The 12,518-nt window shown below is 30.3% G+C and overlaps 1 protein-coding gene across 1 annotated transcript; it reads right to left on the bottom strand.

Annotated features, from left to right (window-relative positions):
- Positions 1 to 2,271: 2,271 nt before the first annotated feature.
- On the bottom strand, positions 2,272 to 7,250 carry LOC106769047 (chloride channel protein CLC-b). The gene is made up of 6 exons (XM_014654503.2): positions 6,855 to 7,250; positions 6,545 to 6,745; positions 6,059 to 6,236; positions 4,670 to 5,202; positions 2,873 to 4,022; positions 2,272 to 2,645 (listed from the first exon to the last, which is right to left on the bottom strand). The coding sequence occupies exons 1-6, from the start codon at positions 7,043 to 7,045 to the stop codon at positions 2,550 to 2,552; spliced, it is 2,349 nt and encodes a 782-aa protein (XP_014509989.1). The 5' UTR covers positions 7,046 to 7,250; the 3' UTR covers positions 2,272 to 2,549.
- Between the last annotated feature and the right edge of the window lie 5,268 nt (positions 7,251 to 12,518).

Genomic DNA, 12,518 nt, shown 5'->3' with positions numbered 1-12,518 from the left:
AAAACATCTAAGGAGAAAAGATTTTTGGAACATCCTTAATAGACAAAAATAAACTTATGATAACATTTTCTAGACCATATTACCAGATGAACAATGTTTTAGAAATATAAAGAAAGGAAATGCCCACAATTTGAAATCATATGATGAATTATAAAACAATGCTTTCAAGCTTATATTTTTTCAACAAACAAAGTCTTATAAAAAGTGTTTTTATCAAAGAATCATCTAAGAGATCATATGTGTTACAAATAGAGTCTTACAAGCAAGTGCTTTATAAACAAAAACGTCTATCTCTTGTTAATGCTAAAGCTTAAAGTATGTCTTAATAAAATAGTGTTATTTCAAGCAAGCATATTATGAAATGTATCCTTTAATGAAAACTATAGACAAGCTTTCAATATAAAACATTTAATGTTTTACACATCACATTGGTTGAATGCTTTAACCAAATTGCGGTGATACATTTATTAGTGAGATGACAAATGATAAAATGTTTTAAACATCCAATATAACTTAATGTTTATCAACATTCAAAATATTAAATGACTTTTAATGCAAGTATGATAAAGTCCTTCGAAAATTCTATACTTTGTTCTTGATATATATGCATGTCACAAAAAGTACAAGACTTGACCAAAATCAACTGCACACAAGATAAAGACATTGAGAGATATGAAGAACATTCTCAGAGTGTTTTCCTTGAAGATTTCTGCTCTGACACACCGTACAAGCCCTCTATTGAAAAAAGCTATGATAAAACATTGTACCTTTACAAAGTAGTCCTGAGTCTGACTTCTCACCTAAAAAGACTATCAACCCTATAAGAAGTCAACACTCTATTTCTAATAGACAATTTTTCAGAAAAACTATAAATAGACAAAAGCTTGAAGAGAAGAAAAGAAGGATAGAATATAGATCATTTGAATGCTAAAACAAGCCTTTTATTGCTCTGCTCATATATCGTCTAAAGCTTAAGCTTGAAAAGACATATTTGCAAGATTCTTAGATTTTTTTTTTTTGTATTGAAAAATTATCCTCTCACTAAGAGTTATCAATCTGTAATTGATCTTAACATTGATCACACTGTACATTATGAAGGGAATTAAAACACTTAGTGTTGAACTCAATTAAGTTAAATAGTCTAGATAGTTGTTTAAGGTTATATCAAGAGTGGTTAGAATACTTGGATACTAGAGTGGTTAAACTCGAACTAGTCATGTTGATTAGGTGAAATAGGAGTGGTGTTAATATTCAGTGTAAACCTGGAGAGATAAAACTTGTGTAATCTTCATAAAGATTAATGGAATCCCTTAAGAATTCTTAAGAGATAATTGAATGTAGTTCAGGTTGAGTGAATCAGTATAAAATTTGTGTTTTACTATCTTTCTCTTTGAGACATTTTCCATATACACTACTTATAAAAACCAACATCTAAACATTTCATCTAAATTATATATCTTTTGCAAATTCATTACACGCTGCTTTGAAAAACAATTTCAAAATCAATATCCCCTAATGTTTTCTTGTAATTTCAAATATAATGATAAAAGATTATATTTTTTTTATGCATATATTATTGTATTCAACAATTTTAGGAAGATCTTTTAGTGAGAAGTTACAACAACTTATTATTTGGTCTCAACCAATTAAAAGTGCGTACACAAATTATAGTCCTAAATTGGAAAACTAATAAAAAAATGATTTTTTTTTATCTTGGTATTATGTTTATCCAGGAAGAAGTGTATTAATGATATTCGAAGACAAATGTACTTGAAAATGAGTGAATGATATAATCTTCATGATCTCTTGAATTTTCTTTGTAATTGCTATCTTTAAATTAAATATAGGAAATAATGATTCATATATAGAAATTAAATGCAATAGTAGTGAATACTAAAAAGTACTTATTGAAAATGTTAGATTTGTAGACTCTTGCCTAACTCATAGTATAAAAGATACAATAATAGTTAAAAAAAATAAAAGTACTATGAAAGATAAATATATTTTTCCAAAATAAAATTATTTATATAATAAAGCTATAAAATAGAAAAAAAAAACTTAAAAAGGAAAAAAATGGTATTATCTTTACAAATAAAACCTATGGTACACATAAAACAACATAAAATGATATTATCTCATCCCAACATTTAAATAATTTTCTTAACACTTTTTAATTATATATATATTTCTAAATCTCAAGAGGGAAAAAATAAAGAAGAGGAAAAAAAAAGTTAATTATAACAAAGAGTTAAAGAAAAATAGAAAAAAAAGGAAAATCTTAGTACCTGTTTCTGAAGCGGAAAGAGAAAAATTACCATTGATATTATCATTAACGTTATTTAACAAGGGAAGATGATATGATCTCATTAGCAGATAAAAACCTGTGAGGAAAAAAATAGGAAAAATTGAATATGTTTTACATCAATGTTGAATCTTCTTCTCCATGCATGACCCAAATAATGCAAAACTGAGGAAAAGCTTCATGTTGAATAGAAAGAATGTCCCAATAAAGCTGCTTGTCCATTCATTCATATTTGACAACAAAAGCTTCACTTCCTCTTTGGTTTTGACAATTGAGGAAACACTGTCAGAATGTTGTGTGCCAGAAGATCCTGCCTCGTCAAGATCCCAATCACAGGAGACACCTATGAGGACAACAAATTTAAGGTTATAAACGTTTTATTCTATGTAAAAGGAAGTATAATCTTTTGTGAAAGACAAGGAACAAGTTTAACACAATTTCATTTCAGAGACAAAAAGAGGATTTGTTTTGATGAACATTGTCATATTTCATCTTGAAATGCTTTCAAAGTGAAGGACAAAATCAAATTTAATGCTAGAATGGAAGTAATGTTGTGCTTAATAAACTCACCCCAGATGCTTGATACTTTGGCACAACGAGCATATGACGAAGTCCTACTTGTCTGAAGAGAACCATAGCTTTTGCTACTGACATGCTCTCTAGCACTGTGAAGGGAGTTGTGTTGGTGAGAGGGTGTAGATCAACAAACATCTCCATTTCTTCTTTAGTCACAGCCACATCTTCAATGTTTCCTTCTCTCTCAGCCAGCTCTACCCATGTAAATTTCTCTCTCACTTCCCATTCCTCAGTTCTCCTTTTCTCCTTCAAGAACCACTTCTTCTTGAGCACCTGAATAAGGTGTGCTCTTAGAATGATTCCATGAAGTTCTGTAGCCTCACTTGCCACTCCTGTTGCTGGCACCACTCCACAGTCCATGACAGGAAAACCATTATGTGTGGTGTTTCTCAAGGCATCGACTATATTGGCTACCTTTTCTACTCCTCTGAAGCTCATCACTGCTGGCTTCACATCAACAAGTTCCCCCACCGTGAGGTTTCTCATCCATGGCTCAGGGTTTGCATCCATGAAAGGGAGGCCTTTCAAGTGCAGGATGATCTCATAGATGCTTGGGTTGAAGCTGTCTCCAACAGTTTTAGCTATGAGGAGAACAATCATGGTTATTGGTAGTAGGAGAAGGTTGTTGGTTAGTTCAAGGAAGATCACACAAAGGGACACAGTCATTCTCATGGATCCAGCCATAAGTGAGGCTGCACCAAGGACTGCAAACAGCCCTTGATCAATGTTTGTATGAGGTCTCATGAGGATTCCAAGAAGTCTGCCATAACCTGAACCCATGAGAATGATTGGTAGGAAGAGCCCTGATGGCACAGCAATCCCAAAGGTGATTAGTCCTAGTATGCAATAGAGTCCAAAGAAAATTAGGATGGAGAAAGGTTGGTACTCAAAAGGAGTGTTGGTTGAGAATATGTTTCTAACAGCATCATCATTGGTGGTCAGAAGCAGAGTTGCAAGATCATTGTAGTGGCCATTTGGGCAGTTGAATTGTTTGAAGTTTCCAGAACGTCCGTTTGTAGGACACATTTCTGAAAGGGAAGGATCACAAGGGGTGCATTTTGCTAAGAATGGGAGACAATATTGGCATATTGATGTGAAGAGTGCAACTGAAAGACTGAGAAGGAGCTTGTACATTTTTCCTTTCCTGCAAAAATCAAAAGTAGTTGACTCACTACTACTTAACAGTCATACAGACTGAAATAGCAAATTTGGATTCTGCTAGTTGGAAATTTCATCTTTAAACCAATTCAAATTTGCAGTAAACAAAGACATGCCTTGATCAGTTTGCCTTTTCTTTATTCCTTTTGATCTAAGCCTGATCAATTTACAACTCTTTGTTTTTGTTATAATGGAGGTGCTTTCAATTCAGACTAATGAATTATGAGATGCTAATATCACATTCCAAACTTTTCCTTAAACATGATATCTATTACTGATTAAACTTTCTTGGATATCATAAACAGAAGTTCATTCATGATTTTCTGATTTTCAATCAAATTTAACCACTGCTAAAAATATTGTCAAATATTGTGCTGTTAGCTTTTCTCATCAATATATAAATGGTAGATTACTTAACGTTCTAAGTTTTCTTTACACTTTATCTAACTAACAAGCCATGAACTCAAGATTTATAAGGAGACTAATCTCCCCTATAACTCAAACCATCAAACTACTGCTCAGTTACAGCATTGTTAATTTTATTTACTGCTAATTTAGATTGTTTTGGATTATATAGTGTACTATTTGACAGAAACAAGATGACAGATTGAGATTATAGATAAAATTGCTTACTGATTGATGAGATTGTAGAGACGGAGGACTTTATGCAGAAGGTAGTTGTAAAGGCTTCCCAATACCCCACCAAGGACTCCAATGATAACAACAGGGATGACATCGATGACATTGTAATTCACAGTGACATCACTCACATCAAACATGATGAGCCCCCCTTCACCGAAAAGGCCACATTTTCCTTTGTGGCAAAGTTCAATGGTGGCCCTAAGCACAACCACAACAACAGCTGTGCTGAAAAAGGTTCTCCAGAGGAGAGCACTTCTCCACCATGTTGCCACCTCCTCAAGAGCAAAGAGAACACCACCCACCGGTGCTCTGAAAGCTGCACAGACCCCTGAAGAAGCACCACAGGTGATGAGATCCCTACGGTCACGATCATTGTTGAAATACCTCAACCACCGCCACTTGATCCTGTAATTGTCAGGGCCACCCTGACCGAGTAATGAAGCAATGCAGCTACCAATGTGTACCAAGGGCCCTTCTTTTCCTAAATCTAGGCCTGCAGATACAGCTCCAATGCTTCCAATTATCTACACCAGCAAATATATTGGTTACACTTTCTCAGTGTATTGGTTTTGTAATGATAGTTTTTATGTCAAAAGTTCTAGACTATATGCAACTCTGCATTATATCTGTGCAATTGAGATCATATGGTGTCATGTTCTTCTATCAATAATGATACATTTTTTTGTCGGATGAGACATACTAACTGGATTTGTCATATATTGTAAAGACACTACTATATTATTCACCCAACATTATTATTACTCTGCCATTCATCTCAGACAATTCCAAGTGCTAATGTTTGAAATCCATAATGCTATGCTATTATAAGAAACAATTCAAGGATTCAGTGGTGCCATCAAGGAAAAAATTAAATTGTACTCATCTCTTTGTTTTTCAGATTTCATTAGATACTCCTCATTTTGGGACCTATAGACAATTCCTTGCTTGTTTTAACTTCTTGTAAATTACACAGACCTCCTTGATTGGTTGAAAAATATTACATCAAGAGTATCCCTATAAAGTTGTTGCAAATGTAGAAAAAAGGGAGGTATTATATCCAATCCAAAAAGAAAATCTCAAGTGACTCTAATCTTTTTTCTAATCCCTTATAACAATTGTACTACTTTTGAGATCACACTACAGTAAAAGAATGCTAATCATTGAAAAATTAACGATGACAGAAATCAAGTAGCGACAATTTATCATCATTGCCTTATCTTTTATTTTTGTTCCCTGATGAGCCTATTTCCTAACCCACCAAAAAAAACTGTCAAAACAAGGAAGCCTTGTATATAAATTTTGACATTCTTCTTTGATGTGATGAGTTAATCAGAAGAAAAATGGTTGAGGAAATGAAGCATTCAACATAACAAAGTTTACCTTAACAAACAATGTTGTGGCACCATACATGTTGGGAGTATCGACCCCATTAAGATAAGCTTTGATTTCTGGTATTCCAGGTCCAGCAGCTGTGGGTGCAAAACACACACACAGAATAGAAGCAACAAATGTCAAAATGAAATTAGCTCCAGTGAAATATAGGAACCCTGTCAAGTACCTGCACCATGTATCAGATATTCATATTCATTCACAGTTTGCAAACAGTTCATATAACAAAAATCTCACTCACAGTTCCTTGATGCAAACCTTTGTTAAGAAAATGATCAAAATAGGCTTCAGGGTAAAAGAACAATTTTATCAACACTTGAAGAACATCATCTAAGGTTTATCTTTCCTGTTATATTTGTTTGGATTGAAACTATAAAACCTGAAGCTGGATTTCTTGCAAACTTTTTTCCCTCACAGAAAAGGAAAGAATTTCTGGGATTACCAGACAGAATATAAGGTGGGGCAGATTGATCTTACCTTTCCTTTTGAATAAATTTGACAACAGCAAGAAGCTTGTACCCTGCAATGTTCTCTATAGCAAGATTGATCAAAGTGGCTATGACACCAGTGAGAAGTCCAACAAGGAATGCAAGAGCCCATTTCCAGAATATGTACTGCAAGACTTGAGTTCTTGATCTGCTCCTCCAATCTTGTTTGAACAGATCATTCTCATTGATCCTGCACAGAGGGAGCCTCTTCAAAATGAGTAAACTTTCTTGTGGGAAGACACAAAGTGACATTTACACATGAAAATTGAGCATGATGGTGTCTTGTTCTGGTTTCTTACTCATAGTCCAAGCTTTCTATGTAGGAAACTTTTGCTCCAACAAGAGCAAGTGGATTGGAAGACAATGTCCTGTTCCTCTTGAGCAGAGGCTCATTCAGTGGATTACTTTCTGGATCTCTTTCTTCAACCTCTTCCACCATGGTGTCATTCATTGATGTGCTTTCTTTGTTCAGACCAGATTCCTTACTCATTGGAACAACTCACCAAATAGTTGAGGTACAGATACTGATCAATATCTGGAACTGACACCCTTACCAAAAGAAGTTTTGGATTGGAACAAAGTGCATCAACAAACCTATATAAGGAAAAGCAACTCAAAGCACTGGTCATTTCCGTTTAAATTATGACATATGTTAAGCAAGATTGACAAAGTAAAACTAGTGGACCCATCATTAGACGAGGTTCTTGTTCTTATTGCTGTGGTTAGTATTTATGATTATCTTTCGGCTTTTAAATACAAAAAAAATGACAAACTTAGGCAGAAATTTCACATGATAAAACTTTCCATTTTTATGATCATTAAGCTAAAGATCTTACAAGGAAAACTTGCAAATTTAACTTTAATAAGTGTAGGAGTAATCGTTACTACATGGGTACAAAAAAAAAATTTCTTAAATCTTTGGAATGGAAATTTGTTATCTTTCTGTGCTTTTTCAAATATCATTCGACACATTTTGACATCCATTTTATATGTAGTATAACGTTAAAATAGTTATAAAAAATATAAATTTTTGTATTTTAAAAACAAAATAAAAACAAAATAAGATAGTATCAAATAAACGTAAAAAATTTAGATATGTAAAAAAATATTCTTCTTTTCTTCATGTTTATTTTTAGTCTTTGTCTAACCAATAATTCATAGTGCCATGAGAACACGACATATTTTTACAATATTATTTTCTATTTATTTCGGACCACTTGCCATAAGTTAAGGCCACATGCTAGGCAAGGCATGCATTTAAGGTATGATTGAGGCTAATATTTAGCTACCCAAACAAATTTCCACAAGTTACTTTACTTGGAACACAAACTTTAACAACTTTATGAAAAATATATATATAAATAAAATAAGTTAAATTTATTTTCTAACATGAATCAATACAGTTTGTTTAATCAAATTGATTATAATGAAGTTGCAACAAATAATATATATGACATTATTATTGTCAAAGTTGAAGAGAGAATTAAGTTATAAACATTTAATGTATATTTATTTTATAAGTCTAGAGGTATATTTATAGACTTAAAAATAATTATCATTTACTCCATTATTCTATTTTGTCAAACAAAATAAAATAAATAGGGAGTTTTTTTTAGGTGGAATAGGCCTAAATTATGTTTGTCCTAAGATCAAAACTCACCATCTCGATTAGACCAAACATAAATAACAAATGATAAATTCTGAATATTTGTTAATAGTACAGTCAATAAATGTTATATTCCAAAATAGTATTATTGTTATGTCATATTTGATAAAAGAACATTCACAAGAAATCAAAAGTTTATTTAACCTAAATTAAAATTAAAAATAATAATTTGAAGCAAGCAATTTAATAAACAAATTTTAATTTGATAAAGTTTTTTTTTTCAAAGATTTTAGTGTAAAAGTCGTTGGGAATACAAGTGTAAAGTCTAAATTCCATATTAGATAGAAATGAGAAAGTAGAACACTATATAAAGATAAAAGATTCGTTAACTTATTAATTGTTTTAAGATTTTGGATAGAGAATAATGTCGATCTCTTATATAATTTGACTCATTTCTGATTGATATTCTATCTTTCTGGTAAACTTCTTCCTTGATAGACCCTACATCTCATGACAGTGACACAAGGTTTGAATGTTCCAAAAAACTGTTGTGAAAACCTACTTCGTAATTGTTAATTAAGTTACTATGTTTTGTAAGTAAAGACTCAAGTTTATGGCTCATTATACATATATTCACTGTCAAAAATAATCATCAGGATTCGTCAAATATTTCTGATCATTACTATTAATACTTAAATAGTTACATGCTATATCATGTATAAATAAAATAAATGTATTTTCGGAGTAATCAAATTTCATAATCATGTGAAAGATTTTCACTCCATTGAAATTAAATATAAATAATTTGTTGTAAGAATTTTTCAGAAACTTCTACGACAGCCCATGTCTGAAAGAAACTTTTTATGTAGTGATATAATTTGGCCGGAATCATCTTTTTTGCGACAAGTCAGCGAAATTATCATCATGTGAGGCACGTGTTACATTCTTTTAGATAGTAGGTTTCGTTGATGTTATGTTTTTCAATTTTGATTAGCATATAAAGCTCTTTTCACATCTCACATGACTTTTCTGCGGTTTTCTTATTGTATCTCCATTTTTTTTTCTGCACTTCCAAAATTTATATTATGATGTCAAATATTTTCCTTTTTAATATATATAAAATGTTAAATTAATTAGGTAAGTAGTAATTATTATTTATTAAATGTATTTATTACACGAAATTGTATATTTATTGAGACCTTACAACTCCTAATTTGAAGTAATAGTGTTTTCTCTCTTCTTAAATTTTATTCTTCTTTGAACCACATTCAACTGCTTCTTCTATTTCTTTTATTTCCGTTTTGAATGACCTCGTTTCAAACTTAGTTCATTTTTCATTCATTTTCGTCTGAAACAAGTACATGTATTTTGTTGGTTTTTCTTGGTTATACTTTTGTTTTAAAATGGAAATTTAACTTTTATTTTTATTATATTTTTCATGTATAGCATTTTAAAATATGGTTTGTAAAAATATTTACCAAATTTTGAAAGTCAGGAAATAATTTTAGTAATAATCGAATTTCGAAATATGATTTAAAGAAACACTTGATTTTGAAATTTGTTTAGAGGAAGACCTAATTTCAAAATTAAATATGTGAGGGAAATTACACAAATAATTTTATAATTGATTGGATTTTTCTTGTATATTATGAGTTAATTCAGTGAATTCGAGAGATTGTTTTTTATCTTGGTTTTGTTATTATCATTATAAGATCTAATAAAATTATTGGTCAACTAAAGAAAAAGACGGGTATATTAATAAGATATGAAAGGGTTAGAAAGTATAATAAATATAAATATGATGTTCAACCTAGTATATTTGACATAAGAAAATATGATTGTACTTTTAAATTGAGAGACAAAACAATTTCTAATAAAAAAAGTATAAGGTTGACCTTTTCAGCTGTCTTTGTATTTTTATCAAGTGAATGATAAAATAATTTCACTTGAACTATGGAAAAGCTAAGAGAATTATTTATGACATCTGAGAGTGACCCACAAGTCATTGTTAGGGACAAAAACTTAACTTTGATAAATGTCATTGATATTGTATTCCTTGAATGTTATCATTTCCTATGTTGTTTCCGCCTTTAGAAAAATATACAATATGAGTAAAGAAGTTTCGGTTAGATATGTAAGATATCCAACCACTTCATCTTCTTGGGGAACAACGTGATCACATAATAACATTCTCCTACCGCTCGATAACTCCTTAACATCAAGACCAATTAATGTTGTAGCTTTTTCAACTTTGCAGAATTTTGATATTGGTTAAGGAATGTACCAGATTTTGAAATTCGATGTACTCCTTATAAAATCTAATATTCAACTCAAATCTGATAGGAGATTTTGAAATTCAATATTCAATTCTAAATATCTGAATCCGTAACCTTGCAAATTTGTTTCCTACGTTCAACTACGATTTCGACAAATTCACAAAAAAAAAATACAAATTTCTATTATCACTAATATATAGTAAATGCAATGCATGCTTTTTTTTTTGTGGTAGGTAGTACAACCTTCTTCAACGTGTATGATCAGTCAAGGGATTTAGAAATTTTGATGGAGTAAGACAAATTGGAAGTGCAGGAATAAAACCCCCCTTTTTGTTTAGAATTGTCAAATTGGCCACGTTACTTGTCATTTATTATAAAATAGTTTTCGTCTACCATCAAATATCTTCTTTTCAACTAATCAAATTAAAAATATTAAACATGTTCTTATGTTTTTTCTTTCTTTTACTTTTTACAATATTTCTTTTCTATATTTCTCTTTTATGCAATTATTTATTTTTTTATATTTTTTCTTTCCTCTGTCTCTCTATTTTTATACCAATAAAGTTTTAGATGGGATGGGTTATATCGAAATGAAAAAATGCTATTAGTAAATTCTACAATTTTACATTTCGAAACTTAACTATCATTTTTTTTCGTGTAATATTTCTATTTATTTGTTTTTCATATTTTTCTATCAATTCTTATTACTTTTTACACATTTCCACAACTCTCGGGTTTTAAATTTTTACATATTTTATTATCATATTATTAGAAAGAAATGTATTCTTTTGCCAAAGTTAGAGATAAAACGACGGTCACGTTATAAAGACACATCAACACTTGTTACCCATATACAAAAAGTGAAAATTAAAAAAATAATAATAACGTAATAAATAAGAAAAGAGTTATTAAGTGACAAAAATTGCAAAATAATTACACACAAAACATATATTTAAACATTTTATTACATATTACAATTTATTGATAATTATTATATTTGTAGCTTTCACATTCTATTCAATAAATCATTTTTTTTTCTTTTATTTTGATAATAAAATGTGCATTTGAAAGTACATATTAAAAGTAAGTGATGGTATGGTTTCTTTTATCATTTGTGAGAGTAATTAGTGTAGAGAGACGAATACATGACAAATAAAAAGAGACAAATTTACGACAACATGTTACATGAGCCAACTAATTTAATTTAATTTTATTTAATTTAATTTATTTTAGTGTGTGTGATGTGTATATATATATATATATATATATATATATATATATATATATATATATATATATATATTATCATTGGGTGGCAGAAAAGCTCGAGGAAGAAAAAGTCAAAAAAAGCTAAGGAAGTAGGAGAACGTAGTGGGTAAGGATAAAGAAAACTAGAGAGAGAGAGAGAGAAAACGTGAGGAGGTAGATAAGAGCAGAAAGAAAAAGGTTGCTAATGAAAATAGATGCTAATTCCTTTTGTGTGGACAAAATGGAAGAAAAACTATTATTTATTCAATTTCGGAAATGAATATATTCTTTTTGTAATATCCGTGTGATTTGTCCCATTCATTTTTAAGAATGTTGAAAACAACAAATTGTTTTTTTTTTTTTTTCTGTAATGGACGCCCAAGTTAAAATTCTTTCTTATTGTTAGACGTGATTATAAGATTTCCATCGTAGAAATTATACGTTCACTTATATGATTTTACCTGGATATAACGAGTTTGACGACTAGTTATGGATTATAGATTAATGAACTCTCATGATAATTATTGAATAATTGACGGAAGTTTCTTTGCTGAAAATTTTTAATACTTAAATTAGTATGATTATAAAATAAATAATAATAAATAATAATAATATTATTTTGGAAATTATATTTTAATTATTTAAGATAAACATATTCAATTAGGAAAAAATATAAAACTTTAAGTTTACTTTAGATTTTTTTTTAATTGAAGTCTATTCTTATTTTAAAAAAAAAAAATTATTGTGACACAATGCATATGGACAACGAAGAAGGGAGGAGAATAGTGGAGTGGTAGCGAAAGTGGCAACCTGGATTGCATTTAACGACAAGG

Source organism: Vigna radiata, chromosome 7 (assembly GCF_000741045.1).
Source record: "Vigna radiata var. radiata cultivar VC1973A chromosome 7, Vradiata_ver6, whole genome shotgun sequence".
Taxonomy (NCBI): domain Eukaryota; kingdom Viridiplantae; phylum Streptophyta; class Magnoliopsida; order Fabales; family Fabaceae; genus Vigna; species Vigna radiata.
Note: the sequence above shows the minus strand (reverse complement) of the source record. Positions and strands in the feature narration are given on the sequence as shown.

What these genes read in the sequence shown, in the direction of transcription:
- LOC106769047 (XM_014654503.2), bottom strand. Translation starts at nt 7,045, where the DNA reads ATGAGTAAGGAATCTGGTCTGAACAAAGAAAGCACATCAATGAATGAC. An exon ending in ATAGAAAGCTTGGACTATGA is followed by an intron (nt 6,746 to 6,854) that starts GTAAGAAACCAG and finishes CCCTCTGTGCAG; the next exon opens with GATCAATGAGAATGATCTGT. An exon ending in AAATTTATTCAAAAGGAAAG is followed by an intron (nt 6,237 to 6,544) that starts GTAAGATCAATC and finishes TACATGGTGCAG; the next exon opens with GTACTTGACAGGGTTCCTAT.